The sequence below is a fragment of the Micromys minutus genome (assembly GCF_963924665.1).
Source record: "Micromys minutus genome assembly, chromosome: 1".
Classification (NCBI taxonomy): Eukaryota; Metazoa; Chordata; class Mammalia; order Rodentia; family Muridae; genus Micromys; species Micromys minutus.
This window is the reverse complement of record NC_137969.1, coordinates 64,513,170-64,537,858: the sequence shown is the minus strand read 5'-3', so window position 1 is coordinate 64,537,858 and position 24,689 is coordinate 64,513,170. Positions and strand designations below refer to the sequence as shown.

The 24,689-nt window shown below is 45.3% G+C and overlaps 1 protein-coding gene across 1 annotated transcript in view; it reads left to right on the top strand.

Annotated features, from left to right (window-relative positions):
* Positions 1-24,689, top strand: part of KIF26B (kinesin family member 26B) — a gene marked incomplete at its 3' end in the record, with an annotated part of 389,216 nt that overhangs the window by 322,475 nt on the left and 42,052 nt on the right. Inside the window, exons 6-9 of the mRNA XM_080922693.1 lie at positions 6,617-6,823; positions 10,986-11,079; positions 12,176-12,438; positions 15,939-16,122. Coding sequence (XP_080778819.1) covers positions 6,617-6,823; positions 10,986-11,079; positions 12,176-12,438; positions 15,939-16,122 — 748 coding nt within the window. The remainder of the gene's footprint in view (positions 1-6,616; positions 6,824-10,985; positions 11,080-12,175; positions 12,439-15,938; positions 16,123-24,689) is intronic.

The window sequence follows — 24,689 nt, the reverse complement described above, 5'->3', positions numbered from 1 at the left end:
CATTATGATATTTAAAGAGAAGGGAGCTCTTCAAATAATGGCTGGGAAATTGCACCCCTAATCCCTTGCAGTGAGGTTATAGAATTGGGTACTTCATCAAAGTCTTACACCACGTATTTGTCAGAATGTCCTAGCAGGGACAGCTGAGGAGTGTTGCTGTCTCCCTAGCACAGCAGATGCTGAGTGTGCCAAGAAGAATAGGCTGGGAAGTGTACACTCTTTAGGTCTCCCATCTCTCCGCTATCATCTAGAGTGTGGCAAAGGCACTGGGAACAGAGAGGGTGAGCACACCCAAGACAGCGAAGAAAGGGACAAAGTATAAGAAATACCTCATTAGGTGCTGAGCTTAAACCTCATATGGATTACTCTCCTTTATTAAAAAATGTAAGTATATCATATATAGTTTAACAGGAGGTAGGAAAATCATCTTTATCACATCTCTTTGCAAGTGCTTAACTTTGCTTTCTAATATTTTTGTGTGGTGGTGGTGGGAGGGGTTTGCACAACCACAGAGTCCAGAAGTTGACTCAGGCTAGGCTGGCTGGCCAGTGAACTCTGGAGTTCTCTAGATCTGCCATTCCCTCTTCCCCACCCCCCATGCTAACACTGGAGTTACAGGAGCACACCACTGTGCCTGACTTTTTAACATGGGCTGGGATATGAACTCAGATTCTCGTACTTGCACACCAAATGCTTTTATTCGTCGAGACATTGCCTCATCTCCATCTGGTGTGAATTTGGTATGTACCATCTGTTTTCTAGCAGTAGATCCGAGGGAAAGGACCCTACTGTTCTCCCTGAATTTGTACCTTTCTTCCTGAAGATAATACGCCCATCCCTCAGTATCTCTGGGCAACTGAGCCTGGGAATCCCTGCATAGTCTAAAGTGCAGGGATGCTCAAGTCCCATACATAAAATGGCACGGTATTTGCATATAACCTGCACAATGGGTCTGAACATTTTAAATTATCAGTAATAATATATGGTAGCATGTACCTGTGCACCTACTGTGTAGGTAGGAGCTGTGTAAATGTGATACTGTAGCATTTGGGAGTTAATGAGAAGGAAAGAAGTCTAGATGTTCAGGACACCAGTGTTTGCGTCCTGGGTCTTCCCAGTCTGTGGTTAGTTGGATGCAGGTGGACACCACAGGAGTGCCGAGCTGACTACAATGTTGTGTTCTGTGCACTGCTTAATAAGCAGTCTTCCTGGCTTTGTTCTCCACGTCTGTCTGTCAAGGGAGGTAGCACAGAGGTCTACCTTAAGCAGATGATGCCAAGGCCCACACACGATTATCAACCACACACAGTGCACTGGCGGTGATACGTGGGTGAGAGCCCCATCCCACTCCAGGTTTGCTCCATGCCCATCAAAGCCTGTGAGGAAGGAAAGGTGGCCCTCTGAGTCTTTTCTCTTTATGACTGCATCATACCTAAATTAGGAGGAGACAGAAAAGGCTTCTGGATCTATCTCCAGGAAAGCATGGCCCTGCTTTTCACCATCTACCTCCTAGGCAGGAGCTAGCCCCCTTGGCTTAGCCTTCAATCCACATGTGAGGCCGAGGACAGAGTGATCAGTATTCCTGTCACCTGCCTCCACAAAGAATCCTGGCATCTCGTCTTTGCCATTTGCCCCAGTGTGGAGAAAACTGGATCCTTGGTTGGAATTACCTACTGCCAAGCATTGCTGTTTGGTTGTGTTGTCTAAATTGATGACCTGTGTGTGTGTGTGTGTGTGTGTGTGTGTGAATGTGTATTGTGGGCCTTGCCTATCTTACACAAGTGTTTGACTACTGAGATATCCAGCAACCACCTGCATTTGCTTTTAGACCCTTGTCTGGTCATTCTTTCCTCCTTCTCCACCATTCTTTCTGCAGTGGCTTTTGAACAACCTATCTCCTATCTCACTACACAGCCTTAGTGACACAGGCCATGCTGGCCTCAGATCTTCAGCATCCTCCTGCCTCTGCCCCCAAGCACTAGAATTGCTGGTGTGTACCACCATGTCTCCTTCATGAGCCTATTCAATCTGCCTCTGGTTTTCTTTTGGGGGAAATCTCTGTACATGGGCTATAAACATCATGGTTCAGGAGCCCACAAACATGAAGTCTTAGAGAAAAAAAAATGCTGAATGTGACCAAAAGGGATACTGAATGGCAGTTGGGGCAGTTGCTACTGAGTTTCTACTGAGCTGATTCTTAAAAGTTCATTTTAAGGGAATTAGAATACAGCAGAGGTATAAAAGACTGGAAAGGTGCAATGGTTGGTTGATTTAATGCTATTCTCAGTTCCCTGCATAGGAAAACCATCTTTTTACCCAGCATCAATTAGAGCCAAGTGGCCAAGCGGTTCCTTGTCTTGCTCTTGCCCATGGATGGCTTCCACTGGAGTGTAAGAAACTTCAGTGAGAACAAATGCACAGTTCTTTGCCCCTCATTGCCTCGTGCAGTCTTTCTGGTTGGTGAGGCGCCCTTTGAACTGGGAGCTTGCCCAAGCCCTTCCCACTCCCGAGTGTCATAGCTGAACCCAGGCCTGTAGGCCAACAGCTACTGGCAAGAGAAAGACAACAGAGTCTAGGTCTGCACCATGATGACTAGCACCAACAACTGTGTCTGCTGACATGGCCGTGTGTAACAGAGATGGCGAGGAGCCGCAGAGTCCGCCCCTCATTAGCCTTTAATAAGCTGGGTGGCAGCCGGCTCTCACCTCCTCATTGGTGGAGGGTGTGTGCTGCCCGAGAGAGTCATGTTAGGCCCCTCTCAATGAGTGTCTCACAATCCCTTTCTTTCTGGTCTCAGAATGCCATCCACCTGGAAGTGCTGAAAAGATTAATGAGCAAGACATAAAGACAACAGCTGCCCCGAGCAACAGCTGTCTCGCACCAACCATGAGTAATTAGACAAATGAGGCAAAGTAGCTCCCAACCAGAGGGGACTTTGGTCCATGCTGACAGTCTCCCCCTATTGGTGTCTTCCCCTCCTTTCCTACACTCAGATTGTCCCTTTAGTTATCTGGATACCATTGTCCTGGGTCTATTCGTGGAAGTGACTGTGGTCTTGACCCTGAGAGCTGAGTGAAGCTGTGCCTATGTATGGCAGCCCCCTCCTCTCCAGGAGGAACAGAACAGAGGGCAGGGTCAAAGATGTTGCCAAGAATCCAACAGTGTTTGTAACAAAAGCAAGGGCTCCTGGCAAGAAGTCCAAGGAACTTTCTTGATCATAAGTGGTGTCTCTTCAGCTCTTTAATTAGAGAGGATTAAGCAGGAAGTGGAGTGTGGGACTAGAGGAATAATGGCAAAAAGGAGGCAAAGCAGAAAAACCCAATTTCCTTTCTAGAAGGGGGGAATTCTTCATTCATTTAAACGACTTGCAGAGAAAGGAATGAAGTGTGGCATTTTCCCCTAGCTCTGAGTTTTGTTTTTGGTTTTTTTTTTTTTTTTTTTTTTTTTTTTTTAGAACTGTGTATCTCCTTAGCAGGACATAAGGCAGGGTCTTCAGCTCATCTGCAGACAAGGGACCGAGTGCTTCATTAAGATGCAGGCATATGCTTCCCCTTCAAATGGCTGGCTGATCCCGTGCCTGCCTGCCTTCTTCTCCACGTGGGCTTCTGCCTAGCCTAGCTTACATTTTCATTCAGAGCCTCTAGTTACCTAGAAATGGCATGCAAAATTGCAAGACAGAAAGTCAGCGGTCCTGTGACTCCATCAGTTCTGCCTGGAGTAGCAGCATCCTTGACTTGTGTGGTTTGTAGATCTATGGGGAAAGACACAGAAAGCTTGGAAGCCCAGTTACCCCTCAGAAGTAGCTGGGTGGATGAATACCTGCTTGTAGCATACCGTTGTATAACTGGGATAAACCTAGACATGAGTAGAGTTAAAATCAGTCTGTAGAGAGTAATGAGAAACAAGGACATGCCATAGTGGCAGATATCTAATCATAGCGGTTCTTGTTCTATATACAGTGGCTGTGGGACTCTACAGTGTCGTCCTGGTAGGATCCTAGTCATATCTTGTATGTACTAACTAGCCCTACCTGTAGCATTTGTCCTGGGGTCCTCTTTGTATGACATGGTACCCAGAATCCAGGTCAAGGCATTCTGTAGTTTTATCCATCAGCATCATCATTGGAAAAGAATAGTCTATCAAGGTTCAGAAGAAGACAGGCGAAGGAAGTGGGAATTTTCATCTGTGTGCTGTGTTCCACATTCAGCAACTCTCACAAGGGTTTAGTAGGCAGGCATTGTTATCATACAGCTGGGGAAAATGAGGCTCCAAGAAACTTGACCATGGGAGGTAGAAGCTGGAAGGAGAAAACATGGGGCAGTAAAGATAAATATGGCCCAGCCCTATTACCAACAGGTTTAGCATCAAGGTCCAAGGTATATGTTCTAGTTAGCATTAACTGTCAACTTGACTTGGGCTAGAATCCCCCAAATAGATTCTCAATTGAACATCTTTGTCAGGTTTGTCTGTGAAGGATTGTCTTATGAGTTGATGCAGAAGGACCCAGCCCATCATGGGTGGCACCATCCTCCAGCAAGTTGTCCTTGGTTATATAAGAAAGCTATTTAAGTACGAGCCAATAAGTGATTCAGAAAGTGAGCCAGAAAACAGTGGTCCTCCAAGGTTCTTGCTTCAATTTTTTTTGTCTTGACTTCCGTCAGTGATGAACTGTTACCAGGAACTGTAAGCCAAATAAATCCTTTCCTCCCCTAAGTTGCTTTTAGTTGGAATGTTTAGCAACAGAGTGGGGCTATACCACAACAGTGTGGGGTATCCATTTCCTCCTATAAAATCTTGACAAGAGTGCCCATGTCCCAGGTCATCAGAGGAATAAAATAAGATTATCCAGTTGATGCCATAAGCCTGGCATAACACAGCCCTTCACTTCCAAATGGCAGGAAGTCTTCTATGGTCTCACATAGGAGAATCACATTTTGAACCCTGGAAAGTCAACCACACCCTATCATCAGGACAACTGCCCCCCAGTCCACACTGTAATATGAATTATAAGGAGATGCATGGGCAGGGTGTGGCATTAGACATCTGATGAGCCTGGTACCCTTAGAATTATTCATGATTAAGCTTTGTAAATGAAGTTTAGTCCCCAGGCCTCAGCAAGGAGGGGTGAGATGAACAAGAGAATGACCTCAATCTACTGTACATGATATGCATTATTCTGTGAATATTTCTATGTGTTTGAAATGTTTTGTTAAAACATGTATAACTAGGGACTTGGGGGGATGGTTGGAATAGCAAGGAACTTGTCATGGAAGCTTGAGGAACAGAATTTCAGTGTCTAACACCTACATAAATTCCAAGTGGGCATGAAAGCCCACCTATTATCCTACCATATGGGAGGCAGAGACAGGAGATCCCTAGAGCAGGTATACTAGTTATACTAGCCTAATGGTTAAGCTATGGGTGCAAATGATAGACCCTTCATCAATATGTAAGGTGGAGAGTGAACAGGGAACAGACTCAACATCAACCTTTGACCATGTGCACACACATATGTAACTACACTTACCTGTACTCACACACATGGACAGGAGTTGAAAAATCATACTCAGGCATCCACAATCTGCTACATTATATCACTAAAATTATCTGCCTCTGGAGATGTGTGGCCTGCCCTATATGTTATGTGTTCTGTATGCCTAGCATAGTGCTGAGCCCATAGTAGGTACTCAAAGAAATTGACCATCACATGCCGGACTGAATAAACAATGTAGTAAAAAAAAAAAAAAAAAAGCTGACTCTAAAGACAAAACAAAAGCCAAACACAAACAAACAAAAGCAAAACAACGCAAACCAGAGCTAAGCCTACTTCCCAGGACTGCAGCCTCCAGTTCTGTGCTGGCCCTCAGCTTGATTTCTGCATACCTTAAGACTAAGAAGCAGATGGTCCACTTCTGTGATGGCTGCTCTCCTTGGTCATGGGGCGGAGCAGGGCTGGTGTCAAGCACTAGAGCTGTTTATGTTCCATGACTCTGAAGGTGGATTGGAGCATACTCCCCCCTGATTCCAGCCGAGACACGCTTTCATCCCCACAAATGAGGCTTCTCCATGCTCATGTAATGGGGTCCCAAATAACACGCTACAAACCAATCCTTTCTCACACTCACCCCTTGGAACGCATTTCAAATACTGGCCATTAAAAACAGGCCATTTCACAGGGCTTTAATGATGACACTAATAACTGTGGATTTTTGTCTCCCAGAGCCCCAATGAGCTGAGCTGGGGAGTAAATTATGAAGCTAACTTTTATGTGCATGGTTTATTGATCTTTGAGCTTCAAGGGAACTGTACCAGCCCCTATAGCCTGACAGTCCAGATTAGCTTTTCATCTATGTAATTGGGCCACCAGGGCACAGTTAATTTTTAATTTATATTAATAGGAAGACAAAGAACACAGTGCGCCTTCTCTGCATTAAAGTAATGGACATATCAAAACATTCTACCTGGTAATTATACACAAACCTTCCTTCTTGTGACCCGGTGAGGGTTAGTTTGCAGATTCATCGTGTGTTTCACTGTAATGTAACCTGAGAATGTTCACTGCTGCCACTCCCATCATTAAGCAGTCAGCTCTTTAATCTACATTTGGTTTTAACAGGTGAAAGTCATGCTACGAATCTGTTCCACATCAGCTCGAGATACCTCAGAATCCAGCTCTTTCCTGAAGGTGGATCCACGGAAGAAGCAGATCACCTTGTATGACCCCCTGACCTGTGGAGGTCAAAATGCCTTCCAGAAAAGAAGCAGCCAGGTCCCTCCAAAGATGTTTGCCTTTGATGCGGTTTTCCCACAAGACGCTTCTCAGGTGGGTTAAAGTCTCCCCAGGGCTCACCTAGTATTGATTAAGGGGGTGTGAGCTGGTAGGGTATTTTCTGGGACACTCTAATGAAACAAGCTCCTCCACCCATATCATTATGTTTGGAAGTCATTTTGAGCTCCACAGAATATCCCAGTTCTTCGGAGTTACTGGTATGGAAGGACCTGGTGTATTGGGATTTCAACAATTTATATACTTGGAAGGCTGAAGACATGGCTTAGTTGGTGAAGTGCTTACCACACAAACCTGAGGATCTGAGTTCAGATCCTCAGCCCTCATACAGGTTATGCATGGTGGTGCATGCTTGTAATAGGTGATTAGGGTCCTTGTAGCTCACTGGGTGGCTAGTCTTGCCAAATAGATGAGCTCCAGGAGAGAGAGAGAGAGAGACAGAGGCAAAGAGAGAGGGGGGAGCAGAGAAATAGACACAGACACAGAGAGAGAACCCAACATCAATCTTTAGCCTCTACACATATTTAGTCATGTGTGAATACCCCTGTACAAACACATACACACACACACACACACACACACACCACTCTTAAAACACATGCCTGGGGAGAAGTAAAAACAAGGCAGTTATTGATAAGAAACTAACTGTAAAAGTCAGAGGTTATGGGGTAACTGTAAAAAACAAAACAAAAAACAAAGTGCTGATGACTGCATGGTTAGGACCCTCTTCGTGCCTGGGCTTTGGGAGTGGAAGGCAGGATTATAGTCCCAGTGAGGAAATGGAGTGTTCAGTAGGGAAACTGGTTGAGGCATATCCTGTGGCCAGAATCAGTGGAGAAATGTGGGAATGAAGAGTGTGGTATCGGTCAGCAATTGCTGCGTGACAAGTAAGGCCTTGGGTCACTTCTCAATACCAAAAATAAATGAGTATATTCACCTGTGAATTTAGCACATAACAGACAGCCGATGGCCTGTTTGGCCTGCAGTTTGGCATCAGGGACCCTGTGCCTTTCTGATAAACTTTTAAAACTTCCCACGCTATATGTAAAGCTCTTCCTAGTATGACAGTTAAGGCTACAGCTGACCAGAGGATCAGGGCACCAGCAGTTAGCATCTGCAGCCTGTTCACTGTCTCTATGTCCTATATGGTAGGGGATACTGGTGTTGACATGGCTTGTGTCTTCCACCAATGGGCACATGTAGACACCATGCCTTGGGAAGCTCAATGCTGGTGTCCTGAGTTTCATCCTAAGAAGATAAGGTCCTTTGTGGTTACAGTTTTGCAGTTTCTCTATTTGTTTCAATTTTTATGTTGTACCACCCAACGGGTTCGGTAATTTAAACCTGACACCAGGGTTAATAAATGGCCTACAGATAATTTAATTAACGAGTTAAAACTTTTCCAAAGCTGTCTGGGGAAGTTGTAAGGATTCTAAAGCACACCCTAAATTAAGCCTGGACTATTAATGAGTTTTAGATTTATTTCAGAAGAAAAAAGAGCCATTTTTATTGGTAGTCTTTTTTACATTTCTCACTTGGCTTCCAGGCTGAAGATGCTCAATGCTGCACGGCTCACAGATTTCAGAACATTCTGGTTTGTCTGGATGTCTGACAGTATAAATCTCTACGTGTATCTGTGGTTTTCAAACACTTTCCTCTACATCAAGCCATGGACTCTCCCTTGACATCTTTTGGGTAGAAACATTTTGAAATCTTTTCACACCACAGACAAGGAAACCGGCTCTCCACAGCTAATCTTTGTCACCTTAGTTCCTGTCCTAAGCAGAGATCTTCCCCAGAGCCTACCACCTCCTCCTTAGCTGTAGTGTATCCTGCTCCTTACACCATGTCTTTGACCCACCAGTATTTTATCCACCATTTTCTTAAGCGGTGTGCCACTGGGTGAGTCATGCAGCTCTCTTGGTCTCGATGTACTTCTATGACAAATACATATCCCTCATCAGACTGTTATGACAGTGGGTGCTCAATAGACCTTGCCTGTCTTAAATGGCATCATGATTCTTAATGTGATACCACAAGTCATAGCCAGCTCAACCCCACAGGGTCAGCACCCTTTAAACCTCAAGGCACAAAACGGGCAAATGTGCAGTGTGGCTTTGTCTGGGTCACCTGTTCTTGTGTCTGTATTCTCCCACACTGTCAGGTAGGCCAGCCTGGGTCTGTGGATATGGCAGTGTCCAGGGCATAGATATGCGGCTCAGAATTGAGCTGGCACTATGATTTCCACCATATCCTACTGACCCAGATTCAAAGGCCAGTGCTTATAATGCAGCAGCTGTCATTATGGTGGTCCCAGGCATCTGTGGTTTCTTTCTTCCTGTTTCTAAGAACATCTCTCTGGCACTGAGTAACAATAAGAATTGTTCCTTCTTGCCCTTAAGAGCTGTCCATTCTTGTTACCCCAAAGTAACCTTGGCAGCTTTGACGACCCATTGTTGGGAAACTTTTGCTAGATCTGGCTGAGGGGTAGATGGAGAGGACTGAGACCTGTGGGAGAGCAAAACCTTGGGCAGAGCTGTTCCTGCCATGGCTGTGTGGTCAAGGAGGCTTCCTGCTACTCTGGACCCATGGAGAAGGACAACAGTGAGTTTCCAGGGGTCACTGTCAGCCCTTAGCAATCCAACCTAGGCAAATCTCTGGTCATTCTCTTCTCTCTGAAGAACTAAACAGACACACTACATGGGGGTAGCTTACCCTGTGAGGCCACTCTTCTGTCTTTACTGCTCCCTTGGTCTCTTTACTGGTGACTCCAATGGCAGTTTGTTCTGCACATAACCAAAATTCTCCTTGGTGTCTTAAGATTCTCATCGTTAACATTATGTGTGGCCAGGGTATCTGGCAGTCTCCAGACCCCACCCCCTTTCAAGTCAAAGACGGGCTCATGGGCGGTACCTTCTCCCTGCACTGGAAGAGACAACTCTGGCTATGTCCAGATAATCTCTACTGTTCTAGTCTTGGCTGCAGAGTGACATAGACTCTTGTGACCTCAGTCCTGGAAGTTGTATAAGATCTCATGGTCCTCAAATAGCCCTATCCCTCCATCCCTTGGCTAAGGGGGACCTCTGAAGAGCTGCTGAGGTGACCACCCCTGAACAACTGACTATTGTTGGGAGTGTGATTTTTAATTTTAGTTTGAGAGAGAAAGTTGATTTCCAGATACTTAGATCAATCGCACAGCTGTACCATGGAGCTGAATGACTACATTCATGGCCCAGGCTGCTTCCTTTCAGATTCCCACTGGGAGGCCCATTGATCCAATGGCTGCAGAGCCCTAGTTATTTGACTGCTCTCAGGGCCTCTGTGGGGTCTGACTCCAGCCCTGAGACAGAAGTGAAGGACACGGAAAGTACTTCTGTTCTGCCACTGCTGCAATAGTCTGAGATGCCAGCAAGAGATTTCCGAAGTCTCTAAGGCGGTCCACACACTGCATAGCGTCTGTTTGCAACATGCACTATCACTGGGCATCAATGGAGAGATACAAAGAAGTCATCAAGAACCTGCTCTCGGTGTAAAGATTGTAATGATCACACCGAAGACAAGGCACACTCAGCTTAAGAATACCCCAAATACCATACTGGCGTGTAGCAATCGAGGCTGCCTACCTTGAGCGTGTGTATAGAGAAAGAGGGTTTTAAAAGTCAGATGTGGGCAAAGAAAAAAGAGATGGGAAGAAAGCAGACACACATCCGGATGTTCTCAGTTCTGTAGGAACTAAGATATTCCTCAGGGTTTCTGTTCTGAGTTGGAAGTCATGCTTTCCCCTGTAGTATGACTAGCTCTTATTTGAGAGATGGTGTGTGTGTGTGTGTGTGTGTGTGTGTGTGTGTGTGTGTGTGCGCGCACATGTGTGTGTGTGCACATGTGTGTGTGTGTGTGTAAGGGTCTAGTGAACAGAGGACCAATATAGAACCCACTCCACTCTCTCGCTACAGCCTGCACCTACTTTAAGACTAGAGCTTGCTATCACTTGGTGGAAGGGAGGTTTGTAGTCAGGGTGCCTCACTGAGTACAAGGGTAGAGAGGGTAGAAGGTCCCCAGTGCTTCTAAGTGGCAGAGTTTGCACCATCTGGAATAATAGTGACGCTAGGACTCAAAGCCCCAGGAAGGCAGAGTTGCTTCTACGTCATCAAGGCGCTACATGGTGCCTTTACTGAGTGCCTCATCTTGTGTCTTCCAGGCTGAAGTTTGTGCAGGAACTGTGGCCGAAGTCATCCAGTCTGTGGTGAACGGGGCAGATGGCTGTGTGTTCTGTTTTGGCCATGCCAAGCTGGGTGAGTGGAAACTTGACCTCTGGTGCTGCTTGCTTGGTCACCTCATTCATGTTTCCATGTTGGCTCTAGAGTCCTTGATGCAAAGGCAGTGGACTAAGTCCCCTTTTGGTGCTAAATTGGATGATAAAGAACAAGCATATCAGACTTTGAAGCAAGTGTCGGTCCTAAGTAGACACCTATTCCCGTAGGACAGCTTCAAGTCCAAGAGGGGAACAATGGATTAATCATAGATCAAGGTCATAGTCAAGTCCAGGGAGTAGGGAAGCAGGGAAGATGTATATGTCTGTCCTGAACAGGGGATGTCTGGGAAACAGATTCGGGTGGGTGGAGCCAATGGAGGAATCTCCAAGCTGAACCCCACATGGGGGAAGCAAACCAAAGCTGTCCATGAACCAGCATCCAGCCCTGTGAGGAGTCCTCCCTGTTTCATTAGGTAAGAAAGGAGCCACCAGCTAGCCCTGCAAAGGACTGGCTTAAATCCCCTCGACGATCTCTTCCCAGTCCTGGCCTCTTTGTCCCCAGGCCTTCTCTAACATACAGAAAGAATTAGCAATTTAGGAAACTCAAAGAAAGTGCTTCTTGGTAGAAGAGATCATCTCACAGGCCTTGCAGAGACACCTCCCCCCCACCCCCGTGACAGAGAGCCCGTTCTACCCCACCCCCACTCTTTTCTTCACTTCCTGATCACAGATCAAAGCAGGGGTCCTGATTTTATTGGAATTTGCTCATGCTATTTAAAAACAAAAACAAACCAGCATTTAACTTGAGAAAGGACATAAACCACGAGTGTGTGGATTTAGTCTATGGGGTGGCTATAAAAAGGACTGTTATTGTGATGAAAAGCCCACTTGTCCTACTCCATGTAGAACAATACAGAAGGCAGATAGTCTGTGATGTCTGAGGTCCTCTGCAAGGTCCCTTGTGACTTCACCTTGTCCTTTGTTTGGGTTCTCACATTCTTTTATAGCTGTTTCATCCCTGGTATAGGGAAATGTTAGCTAAATTTTTAGTCTTTTTATTCTCTAGTTTGCCTTCTTCCCACTCCCCCACACCTTCCTTCTGCGTTTTCAGCATCTCTCTGCCCCTGCTCCCACAGGGAAATCCTACACCATGATTGGAAGGGATGACTCCATGCAGAACCTGGGCATTATCCCGTGTGCTATCTCTTGGCTGTTCAAGCTTATCAATGAGCGCAAAGAAAAGACGGGGGCCCGATTCTCAGTCCGGATCTCAGCTGTGGAGGTGTGGGGGAAAGAGGAGAACCTTCGAGACCTGCTATCTGAGGTGGCCACGGGCAGCCTACAGGATGGGCAGTCCCCTGGCGTGTACCTCTGTGAGGATCCCATCTGCGGCACACAGGTAACTCTTGGCTCTCTACATCAGAGGGTGGGGTAGCTCAGCCCTGGAATCACTTACCATGTAAACTGGGAAAGGCTTATAAGTATTGACCTTAAAGTAGACAGGAATTTTATGACCTGCAGCTGTAGGGCCATCTGCTCACCCAACCTAAATATTTGTACCTTGAATCTAATTGACAGTGAACAGGAACGGCAGTTGTCATAGCATTTGGGGAGAGACTGAATCCACTTTCTTGACGCCTCTTTCAAGAATGGGAAAAAAAAAAAAGTACAATCTTTCTTTTGTTTAACAACAAACTGAAATATTTACAGCTCCACACAAATATCTGCAGCCATTATGGGGGCTTGTTTATGACTCTATAAACTGTGTTGCTGGCATTGCTTCACGGGCCGGATTAGCAGTGCTGTGGGGAAAACTAGTAACCGATTTCTAATTAGAACCATGATGTCATCGCTAGAGCTATGGAAACTGAGAGAAGTTCTTGTTTGCCTTTTCAGGAAGTCTGGCTGTTATGAAGGTCTTCCCTTTGCAGGGATGTCGCTAGGGTTCCCCTGGTTCATACCCAGAAAGTCAATTCTGCCAGTCTCCTGCAGTAGGCTTTCCAAAATGCCTCCTGTCTTAGATAGATGTCTCTGATAAATACCTGGCTTCCACCAGCCAGGTCATTTCTGTGGGTGAGGATGCCCCAGAAACAGTATTATCCTCTGCTGCTCAGCCTCTGTTTAGGGTACCCAGACCCTCCCAGTTTCCTTTAGAAATCTCTGTAGTATACATCAGAGTTGTCTGGAGGATTTGAAATGGAACACTGGGCTCCCCCAGCCCCAAGAATTTCTGATTCCACTTGGGGTAAAGCTCATTGCCCTGCAGTGTGCATTTCTAACAAGTCCCCGTGTGATCCAGGGAGCTGCCACTCCGACACATAGCATTTGCTCAGGCGTAGATACACAGACTCCATGGCAGGAGTCGGAGTACCAGGCTACCACTCCTGCTGCAAGTTTGGCAGGGCTTAGTGGGAACTTAGGTTCATTTTTTAGTCTACTAACAAAGGTTCTCTTAAGTGAAGATCTGTTTACCAAAGGTAAATAAGATGGAAACAGTATGGCCTTGAAACCCTTCTTTAAAATGTCTATAATTCTGTAGTTTAAGTCTGACAACAAGTTCAAAAGTATGCATTAGATAAAATCCTTTCAAAGTTCCAGGACTTTTTTTGCATTATTTATTTATTTATGGATTTTATTGGATATATTTTATTTACATTTCAAATGTTATCCTTTTTTCGGGATTCCCCTCCATAACCCCATTCCATCACCCCTCCCCCAGCTTCTATGAGGATGTTCCACCTACCTACCCACCCACCCCCTCCCACCTCCTTGCCCTGACATTCCCCTACACTGGGGCATTGAGCCTTGGCAGGACCAAGGACTTCTCTTTCCATTGCTGCCCAACAAGGCCATCCTCTGCTACATGTGCAGCTGGAGCCATGGGTCCGTCCATGTGTACTCTTTGAACAGTGGTTTAGTCACTGGAAGCTCTGGTTGGTTGACATTGTTGTCCTTATGAAGGTGCAAACCCCTTCAACTCCTTCAATCCTTTCTCTAACTCCTTCATTGGGGACCCCATTCTCAGTCCAGTGGTTGGCTGTGAGCATCAGCCTCTCTATTTGTCATGCTCTGGCAGAGCCTCTCAGGAGACAGGATTTTAAAGCTCGTGTTAGCTTGCAAATCCTGCCTGCACCAAATATTGCTTCTCACGGTTTGAAATTATAGGTATGGTTAAAGTCGGAGTAGAAAATTGTCATAATTTGTACCAACCCAAAGACATGTTGCAAATCAGTTCTTTGAAAAATCAAAGCTAAATCAGGCACACACCTGCTGCGCCAGCATCCAGATCGCTGAGGAGAGGAGATTCGGAGTGTGAGGAAAATCAAGGACTTGTCTCAACAAAACCAAAAGTAGATTTTCTTTCCACCACAAAGGGACTGCTGGGATTCAGACCCTGTTCTCATCAGATTTGGACACAATGCCCACTGTGTCTTTTCTGACCACGTGTGAGTTTGCTATGAGCATAAATTCAGGAGCTAAAGCAAAAACCACATCTCTCTTAAATACAGATGAGACCTGTAAGTACTTAGTTGTTTCTACATGGCTTTTGTACATGGTTCTGTTGCTATGATAAAATACCCCAACACAAGCAACTGGACAGTCTTTATTATGACTTGAAGTTGAAGGGAACAGGCCATCACCAAGGCAGCAGGAGCCTGTAGCCGCTGATCACGTGACATTCACAACCAGGAAGCAAGAGTGAGTGAATACCTGCCGCTGTTGAGTGCCAACTCTCCACAGCCCAGGATCCCAACCAGGGGACTGTGCCACCCTCAAGGGGTGGGTTTTCCAACCTTAACCTTGCAGTCACAATAATCCTACAGTTAGATCCAGAGGCCCGTCTCCCAAGTGAATTGAGAGTCTGTCAATTTGACAATTATCCCCAGACACCATACACATCCTTCTTGTTTATAATTATGCTGCTGAATGTGGCCCCAAATCAGCTTTTACTAAATATGTGAGAAACTGGATCTGAACACTAGGCAAGTTCCTTCCTCCTCAGATGTAAAGCCACATTTCACCTGTCTCCAATACACTATCTAAGGTCAAAGTCCGATCACATCTCTCATGTTGGAGGATGAACGGTCCAGAATGTTGGTTTTCGAGAGCAGCCCCTTACTAGCTGTAAAATATGTAAAACCAAGATACATCCAGTGAATGTGGACAATCTTACTTTTCAGAAACAAATTAACTAAGCTGGGTTGCCTAAGCCTTTTCAAGTTCTATCCACAAAAGCATCAGGATTAGAGTTCAGATTCTTAGAACCCACATATGTGCTGGGTGGGTGTGACAGTCTGACTACAATCTTAGCCTTAAGCAGTGGGTCTCAGCCTTCCTAATGCTGTGACCTTTCAGTAGAGTTCCTTGTGTTGTGAACCCAACCATAAAATTATTTCATTGCTACTTCATAACTGTAATTCCAATACTGTTATGAATCGTAAGGTAAATGTCTTTGGTTTTTGATGGTTTTGGTTTTGATTTTCGGCAAATCCTCTGAAAGGGTCATTTGACACCCTCCCCAAGGGGTCATGACCCAGAAGTTGAGAACTATTTCCCTAAAGAGAGACCAGGATCTACAGAGCAGACTTGCCAAAAACTCTTACATCTGGAATTCTGGGATCAATTCAGAGACCCTGCCACAGTGAACAATCAAGGACAATTCCCAGTGTTGCCACCAGGCCTCTACAGGCACACAAGGGTGCCCACACATATGCACACATGCCTATACACACATGCATCTCATGCATCCATGAAAAATGTATAAAAAGATTACTAAGCTGAGAAAGGCCTATGTGTATAGGGCCTGGTTTCAGAAGGACTTCTGGTCTTGCAGAGTGGGCTGAACCTTAAAGGTGGGAGGGAGGCCTGCAGCCTCAGCTCTGACTTTCTGTCCCCCAGTTGCAGAACCAGAGTGAACTGCGAGCGCCTACTGCAGAGAAAGCCGCCTTCTTCCTGGATGCCGCCATTGCCTCAAGGCGAAGCAGCCAACAGGATTGTGACGAGGATGACCACCGCAACTCCCACATGCTCTTTACCCTGCATATCTACCAGTACCGGATGGAGAAGAGCGGGAAGGGCGGAAGTAAGTCCATCCTAGCCAGCTCCACCTAGCTCTGGTCAGCCTGCAGTAGCACCCTCCCTTAGCAGAGGGTGGGGCACCCACTTGCAGCTCAGTGGTTTCGATTAAAGATCATTTAGATTCTAGGCCCAAGCTCACATTCTGAGCTGTACAGGAACAAAAGGTGAACTTTGGCCATGATAATTTACAAATGGCACTGCCTTAAGTGAGTGAAAGAATGAATTAAAAAAGAAAAACAACTGTTGGACACTTTATTTCTGTTCATAAGTCCTGCAGGGATCACTACCTGCATCTCTCAGGGTTCTCCAGAGTAACAGAGCTTACAGAATGATTCTCTTTCTCACTTTCTGTGTGTATGTGTGTGTGTGTGTGTGTGTGTGTGTGTGTGTGTGTGTGTGTGTGTCTTCCTACTTCAAAGATCCAGATTAGAAGTAAATCTTTCTACTTCAAATTGAGCAGAAATCCCTCTCAGATGTAACCCCTGTGTCCAGATGTTATCAAGTTGACAACCAAGAATAGCCACCACCCCATCCCACTGAAACCAATAATAAACTAATAGTAAACCACTAGAGGACTTCCCAACATGACATTCATCCCTATGTTGAGTCTGCCCTACAGGTTAAAAAGTAAGAACTATGTTTCTGAAGAGTTTATAAATCATACTTTGTTACCAGTATAAATGCTAGCACAATACTTGCTCTGTGGCAGAGCCATACAGCCAGACCCTAGTTCTGTTCACAGACCCAGCCTGGCTCTTTTCTCAAAGCTAGGACTGGACTCTAAGCAATTACTCATCTTTGCCTAGAGTTGGGTACCAGTACTTAACTGAGTACCTATATATGGACAGCTTGATCCAGGGGCCAAGTGCTATGTTGACTCACTAGGCTTTCTGACAAGACCTAAGCCACAGGACTGGGCTAGTGAGGCAGATGTTCTCTCAAGAACATCTTGGTAGAGCTTTCAAATCCCAAGCAACTAGCCCCCTATTTTTTTAGAATGATTGTAGATGTCAGAAAAAGAAAACAAAACCTGAGTGAGGAGGGAAAATCTTGTCTTGATAATTATAAGAAGCCCTATTCCAAGGAAAATCTGAAATTTCCTGAAAATCTGAACATCTTCCTATGATCCATGAATAAGGAGACACACCTAGTTTCTCCTCACACATCCTTGTTGCCAAGAAGACTTGGAAAATGGTCCTGAAAATAGTCCTCTGGGGTTCCTGATATCATCCTCAACTGGAAAATCCTCCTTCCCACCTGATTGCTCAGTTGACCTGACCCTTCCCACACTTCCTACTCCCTAGAGTTTGTAGACTTGTCTGCTTGCTTTCAAAGTTGTTGGGTTTTCTGAAACGACGTCTCACTGTTTAGCTTAGGTGTCCTTGAACTCGAAATCCTTCTGCCTCAGGCTCCATAATGCCAGGATTGCAGCCATGTACCCACCACACCTAACTTAGCTACAGTGTCTTAAATGGTTTATTGAGGAATAATTTGTATCCAGTGGCCAGGGAAAGTACTCTTTGCTTTTTATAGTCAGCCCTTAGCTCACTTCTAGTCCCTGTCAAGCACTGATTTGTTTCTGTCTGTGTTTAACCTTTACCCAAGTAGTGTGTGAATCAATCCTGTGGCCCAAATGGGTCCCTTTGTGCCTAACTTCTTTCATTTAAAGCTTCTCTGGCTAATGTATCACTTGTTCAAGTCTCTGCCTAGTTCTTTGCTCATCTTAGTTTGACTGGCCCCCAAGACCTGCCTCCCATCCCCACCAAGTTAATGAATAAAAAACAGCCATCTAGTGGCTGGGGTTCCACTAGCCAAGGACACCTGCACAGATCTGAAAAGCAGATGGAGCAGTTCCCCAGGAATCTAGAAACCCTGGTGTCACTTGTCCCTCTGGGAGAGCATTCCTCCCCCACAAGATGCCTTTATTGAGTAGGACCAGATCTCCCTTGACAGCCTGAGATTGTGAGGGTTTGATTCAGGAACAGGAAGACACGTTGGGTAGAAACCTTTTAAAGGACACTAGTTCTCAAAGGGGAGTTTGTGCCTTGTCAAGCATCTTTGTTTAGCATCACAATCTTGAGGCCAGAATAGGATTTAGGACTAGACCAGGAGCTCAGTAATCTGCAGACAAACCATGAGTCCTCTCCCCACCCTTGCTGCTTTCTCTGGGTAATGTCTTAGCAAGTCAATGTGAGAATTGGAACAATATTATTTTAGTCATTTAAACAGCTGTCAACAGTAACAATCAGCCTGTAGTGGTTAGCAAAGGGAAGTCCCAATACCTCTGCCTCAGATGAGGGCTCCCAAAGGCACTGAGCAGAGAGATCCAAAGAGCCCAAAGAATTGCACACCTAGTGGCAACTCTCTTTTGGTCTTTCTTTTTATTTATTTATTTTTATCATTTCTTTATCTTATTTGCATCTTAGAATCTTAAACAGTGAACATGCAGAAAGATTTCACCAAAGTGCTTCAAATGTAAAAATGTTGAATTTCCGATTCTACAGTTCTCAAAAACTGACGACTTGCTCCCAAGTTTGTCCCCCCAGATCCTGAACACTTATCAAATATTTAACAGCTAACTCATATTTTTGTTTCTAAGTTGTGCATGAAAATTGCTTTTAAATAATAAATTCAGGTGAAAGGAAAAGGCAGATGCCACCAACGTCTTCCAAACCTCTCAGGTGATGTCCGGTGTTGCAGTAAACTAGATGAGAGGAGGAGGGTCCAGGCTGCTGTGGGCAAAAGGCAAACCACTCCCACCTGCTAGGGCCCCAGCATCTCAAAGGCAAAGATTCAGACCCAGCCTGGAGCCCAGCAGAATTTCAATGGATTTATGTGGCTAACCCATAATGAGAAGATTTGGTCTGTTGTTTAAAATGGAAATTTTGTTTACTTATATATAAGTTATAATCCCTGTGGACTTGGCAGCCAGAACTCAATTAAGGGAAGGTTTATTAATTAGTCACCCTGTGGGGGAAGCAGGAAGCAGAGTTGTTAACCAACTGGGAGAGGCTTAGCCTGATGATGGATTCAGGGCAATCTCTGCTGCAAGTACTAAATACATAGTGTGTGCATGTATGTGCCCAAGTCTTAGTCCTATCTATGTATCGTATGTGATGCGTGCTCTAGATGTGATGCATCTAGACAGCTAGATGACTAAAACCTTCCAGTCAAGATAGAAAAGAACATTCTTTGTTGATATATCACTGTTCTGTAGATAGTATCAGCCTGGCTTTAAATAGCTCCACAATTCCCAACACTTTTGGAATATTAGCAGAGCTATAAGGCCTCACTGTTAAATCTACAAGGGCTTGCAGGCTTTGTGCAAATTCAGCACAGAGAAGAGGCCCCAATGAGCAATGGGGGCCTCTGCTCCTCATAATGGATAGCTGTGTCACTCTAGAGTAGCGAAACAGTAAAGCCAGTTTTCCTTTTCATGAGCATGGCTCACCAGGAAAAGGGCTCACTACACAAACCAGACGCCCTGAGTTTCATCCCCAGAAATCATGGTGGAACGAAGAAATGATCCCATGCATGCTGTAGCATGCACATACCTGTACGCATAGCACACATCATACATATACATAATAACAATTGATAATTTCAGTGCATCCCTTTGATGAACATTGTTATGGCCATCTAGTATCCACCAACAACTAATGCTGGGCGTCTGATAAGGTCTCACCTGGCTTCCTTCCCGGAACACACCGTAGTCTAGGCTGTCCACAGATACAGGATTGTGTGACCATGCACTTGGGTAGGCATCTGTGTCTGCACTCATCTGGTTACAAGTCTAATCAGACAGTTTGCTTCATCTTGGCTTTCTGGTGGCGGTCAAATGCAGTTTACAAAGGCTGCAGTATGACCTCAACCAGTCAAGTACTACCCAGGGATGCACAGTCTCAAAGGGCCCCTTCCATCGGCTCAGCAGATGTGCTTCTAAAGTGGGTGAGCCTTCCTACTGTCCCCAGAAGCACCTTCGTGCAGGCTGGTACTGAGAGAAGTTGGTCAGTTCACAGAGAACTAACCCGAGCAGGTAAATGGCTGTATACTGCATGACTCCCGGCTTCCTAGCCAGAGTCAATTATGAAATGATGCTACCAACGCTTGCATCTTCAATCTCTCCCACTGTCAATGTCAGAGCTGCCTCACCTCAGGGAGGAGGGAAGGGAAACGGAAAGTGTGAAGGGTCTCAAGCCTTCTTCCTCCATAAGAGCCTTCCTGTTCCTTACAACTTCCTAGAATCTCCCTGCTACATAAGGTTCTTCTCCTTAGAACCCCATAGCAGCTTCGGTCCCATTCTGCCTTACAGTTTTATCTCCCATGCTTGTTGGGCTCCACTAGGTTATGTACTGAGAACAGATGACTCTGATCCTCATCTTGGGTCTCCATGGTGCTGGTCCTGTGCCTGCATGCCAGTACTTAGTACCTGTGTATTGTATCCAGTGGAATGTGTGCTGAGTTTTAACCCCAGCTTTCTCTGCCATACAAAACAGCTAGTTTTGGAAGGGCAAGACCAACTTGTTTGGATTTTGAATTACCTGGGGGATTAGTAAGGCATACCTCCAAGTGTGCATGTAATGGCTATTCCTGAAATTATAGACCCTGAGGACTCTGACCTAATGAATGGTTTAATGCCTTCAAACTTTGAGTTGACTATCGAGAGGTGGGAGAGACAGGAGTGGGGCCTCACTGGGAGAAGCAGATTGCAAGGGAACATATGTTTCAAGGAGAGATCCTGGCCCTTGCCTCTGTCTCTTTCTTTGTGCTTCCCAGTTTCTATGACATGAGCAGTCTCTTCCACCACACATTCTTGCCACAGTGGTTCAGCCTTGCCTCACGGAGGAGCCAGGCAACTGTGGATTGACACCTAGGAAGCTGAGGCAAAATTCTTTCTTCTTCCTTTCAACCACCTGTCTCAAATATCTAACCCAGCATGCAAACCACCCTTGGGCAGCTGGGGCTGTGGGTACACTAAATACACTGCCAGAAGTTGGGCAGCTCACAGAGAAAGTCCACTAATCAGGGGGACCATATCAAAAGAGACGTGTGTAACAAATATACATTTATTCATTGATCTTAGGGGCACACAGCAGGGATTTCCCTTTGAGATGACTTTTCAACGTAAAGTTCTAATTCAAATAAGTTAGCTAGACACTGATTTTAATCGCTTTTACTTACATTTCCTCGGAGTGATTCAAGAACTTAAACGACCTATTTGCTACCAACTTTCCCCGGCTTCTTTTTCTTTTTTCTTTTTTTCCCCCAACTCTAATTTCATAAGCATACCTGATTTAACTTGACTCTTTTCTTTAAGACACCTTCCCCCAAAAATTAAGTTTAATTTATATATATTCATCTTCATATAAAATAGTGTCTTATTTGGTTTCTGTATTATTTGTATTTTAGTTTACATAATAAACGCAAGTGTCTTAAACTGCTGATCTCCTGGTAGATAGACAGTGCCTGGTTTTGGAACCAAAGTGCTTAAACAAAGCAGCCATAAGCACTTGGCATGCTTGGTGCAAGTCAGTGTCTTACAGAGGTGACAGAGAATGTCACTAACTCAACCGGGTGGGAAGACACTGGTTTCTAGACTACAGCATGTGGCAGTTGTCTGAGAACTTGTAAATGAATCCAGGTGCCTGTTCTGCATTCCAAACAGTCGGAGAGAAGACTTGGAAGTGGGGGGGGGGGCAGACAGAAGTAGTTCTTTGCGGGTCCCAGGGAATTCCAGAATGATGCCAAATTGGGAGCCATGTTTAAAGAGTTCACTTTGGGTTCCCATCTGACTCAGCATTAATTTTCAATGACATCATGGGTGATTCTTTCCTCAGTATGGACCTCAGTCTTACCATCTACAATTCCAGCCCAATTAATGCATAAAGTAGGCACTAAGTGGTTTTAGGAGAGTTTAGTATCCCCGGGACCTAGCTGGTACTCAATGCAGTGTGGTTCAGAAATAGGTGAGTTTCGGACGTTGTTCCTTGTGGGGAAAATGAAATATGTGGGTAATTTGGTTTGGTCTATCTCTGGACTCAAAACATTGAAAATGTGGGGGCTGAGGGTGTGGCTGAGTTGGAGCCTCAAATGCATGAAGCCTAAAGTTTGATGCCCAGTACCATATACACTGAGTGTGGTAACACAGGCCTGTTCTCCCAGCACACGATAGACAGAAACATCAAAGTTTCAGAGTTGTTATCCTCAGTAATATAGCAAGTTCAAGGCCAGCCTGGAATAGGTGAGATGCTCTCTTTAAAAAATTGCTCAAGACAGATTGGAGAATGTTTCTTTAACTCTTATATCCTTGATCTCAGAAATCTGGAAGGCAGACAAGGAGCCTGCTTCTCACCCATAGCCATTCCCACCTCTTTTGCTCAGTCGTGGCAGGATGACTTTCTCCATAGGCACTTGTAGTGATATAAGTTCTTGACGCCATCAAACAGCCTGTGTGCACTGCCTTGGCACACTTCTAGATTAAGTACCATTTGGGAGAGCCAGATTCTCTGACCGCCCCAACGCCAGTGGGTAGAGAGCAGAGAGCAGCTTTTTCCATTGTGTAAGGGTGCCTCTCACTCTGAGTCATTCTGGTAATTACAGGTACTCCATAAAACTCTTCAACACAATCTAAACCACCTTTTGTTCTCTGTATTCTGTTTTGCCAGATATACATTATACTTTTTATTCTGTTGCATCAAATGGACTATTACGTCTGGAAGTCTAAATTGGTCTCTGTCTTTGCCCTTTCATCTGAGATGGGTGAGGAATCTCTGAGCCTCTCCTGTCTGCCTGATTGGGCTGCAAAACAGATGATGTTTGGTTTAAAAATAACTGTGTCCCCAGCACATTGCCATGAACCAGCCAATCTCGCATGATTTGAAATAGGGTAGATGAGAATTAATGTGGCCTCCCTTAGAAGGGGTCACCCCCAGGACAGCTGAATGAGCGAAATGAACTTCATTCATGTCTACAGTGTGGAGACCAAGCTGGGAAAACTAGAGGGCTCAGCTGCAATGCTATGCTTTCTGGAATGTTCATGGTCACCAGCAGGTAGGGGTATTGAGGGATCCAAGATGGTCTCCCTCAAGCTCTTTCCCAACAGCAAATCCATACCCTGCCCTCAAAAATAATCTTTGAGTTCAGTTACCCAGAAGCGCTACCTGAAAGTCCCTTACATGAAGCCAACTGACGATGTTGGGACAGGTATGAAGAAGCCAAGGGAACATGTCTCTTGTCTTCCTCTATTGCTCTCTGCCAGGATCTCTCTTCCTCTTAGCCCAAAGGTCACTGTTCAGTCATTCTAGCTGATCAGAGAGCTTCTGGATGTATGTATACCCCCAAACCGCCCCACAGTGCTGGGCTTACGGGCTCTCCTGGTTCTCTGCTGATTGCTGCAGATTCAAACTCAGGTTCTCAAGTTTGCATAGCAAGTGTTCTTACACACTGGGCCCACCCTCCCAGCCCCACATCAAAAAAAAATGTATTTATTTCCCCTTTATTTTGCAGTGATGCTTTTTATGAATGTTGACTACTCATTTGACAATTTTTAACCTTTTAAAAATGTTTCTGAGCTATCTCATTGAGTAGTTCTAAGGAGAACTTGGCAACCACGCTTACCTCCGTTCCTTTGTGTGAGCCATGTCTTTGCTCCTTGGGCTGCTTTTCTCTTCTGCTCTGAGCAGTGTGATCAGCATCCACTTCACTGGTTCTGGTCATTATTCTTGTTCCTGGGTCTGACTGAGCTGTGTTAGATTTGTGGGTTGGTGGTTTCCATCGTGTAGGGAAAGTTATTTATCCAAATGCTACATGTGTGTCTGCTCCTGAAACCCAAGCACGTGGAGTTCAGACACCTGAGGTTGTACTGCAGCCTTTTCAATTCCCTCCCTCCCCTCTCCCTCCCCGCTCACTCTCTACTTCTGTTGTTTACTTTTGTATTTTTCTCCATATTTTATTTTGAAGGCTTATACTGATATGTTATCAGATTTTTCTGACGTTTTCTTTTGCTAACCGGTAACCTGCCATGAACTCTCAGATGTAATCCCAACTTCATTCTTAATCTCTTCAAGGTTATTGTGTATACTTTGTTCTAATCGAGACAGATCTTGTCTATGGCTCCGCTGGCCATGTCTCTGTAAGCATTTGGACTTTGACACAGAATGGCGGTAACAGCGTTTCATCACCTTCTCTGTGGGTTCGGAGAGCGCTGCTTCTCTGTGTTTATTTCAAAGACCTTTTCACTGTGGGATTGTAGGCCTCCTCCACTTTGTACCCATTTATCTTTTAGATGTTCCAACCTGACTGTTGGGAATGTTCCTGGCTTTGCCTCAGCAATTCCCTCTGCATCTACTGATGGGCACAGAGCTAAAGCTTCCAGAGACAAATCCAAGAGTCCTTTTCTTTCCAGTGCCCTGTCCTGCTCACGGCTGCTGCCTTGGTTTCCTTAGTCTGGGCTCTTTGCCCAAAGCCTGGGAACTTTCTGCACAGTTGGATGAGGCACCACAAGTGGCCACCTTATTTGTCTCATGTGCCTCAAGAAACACTCTTCTCTATCTAATGTCTAGTGTCTTAGAA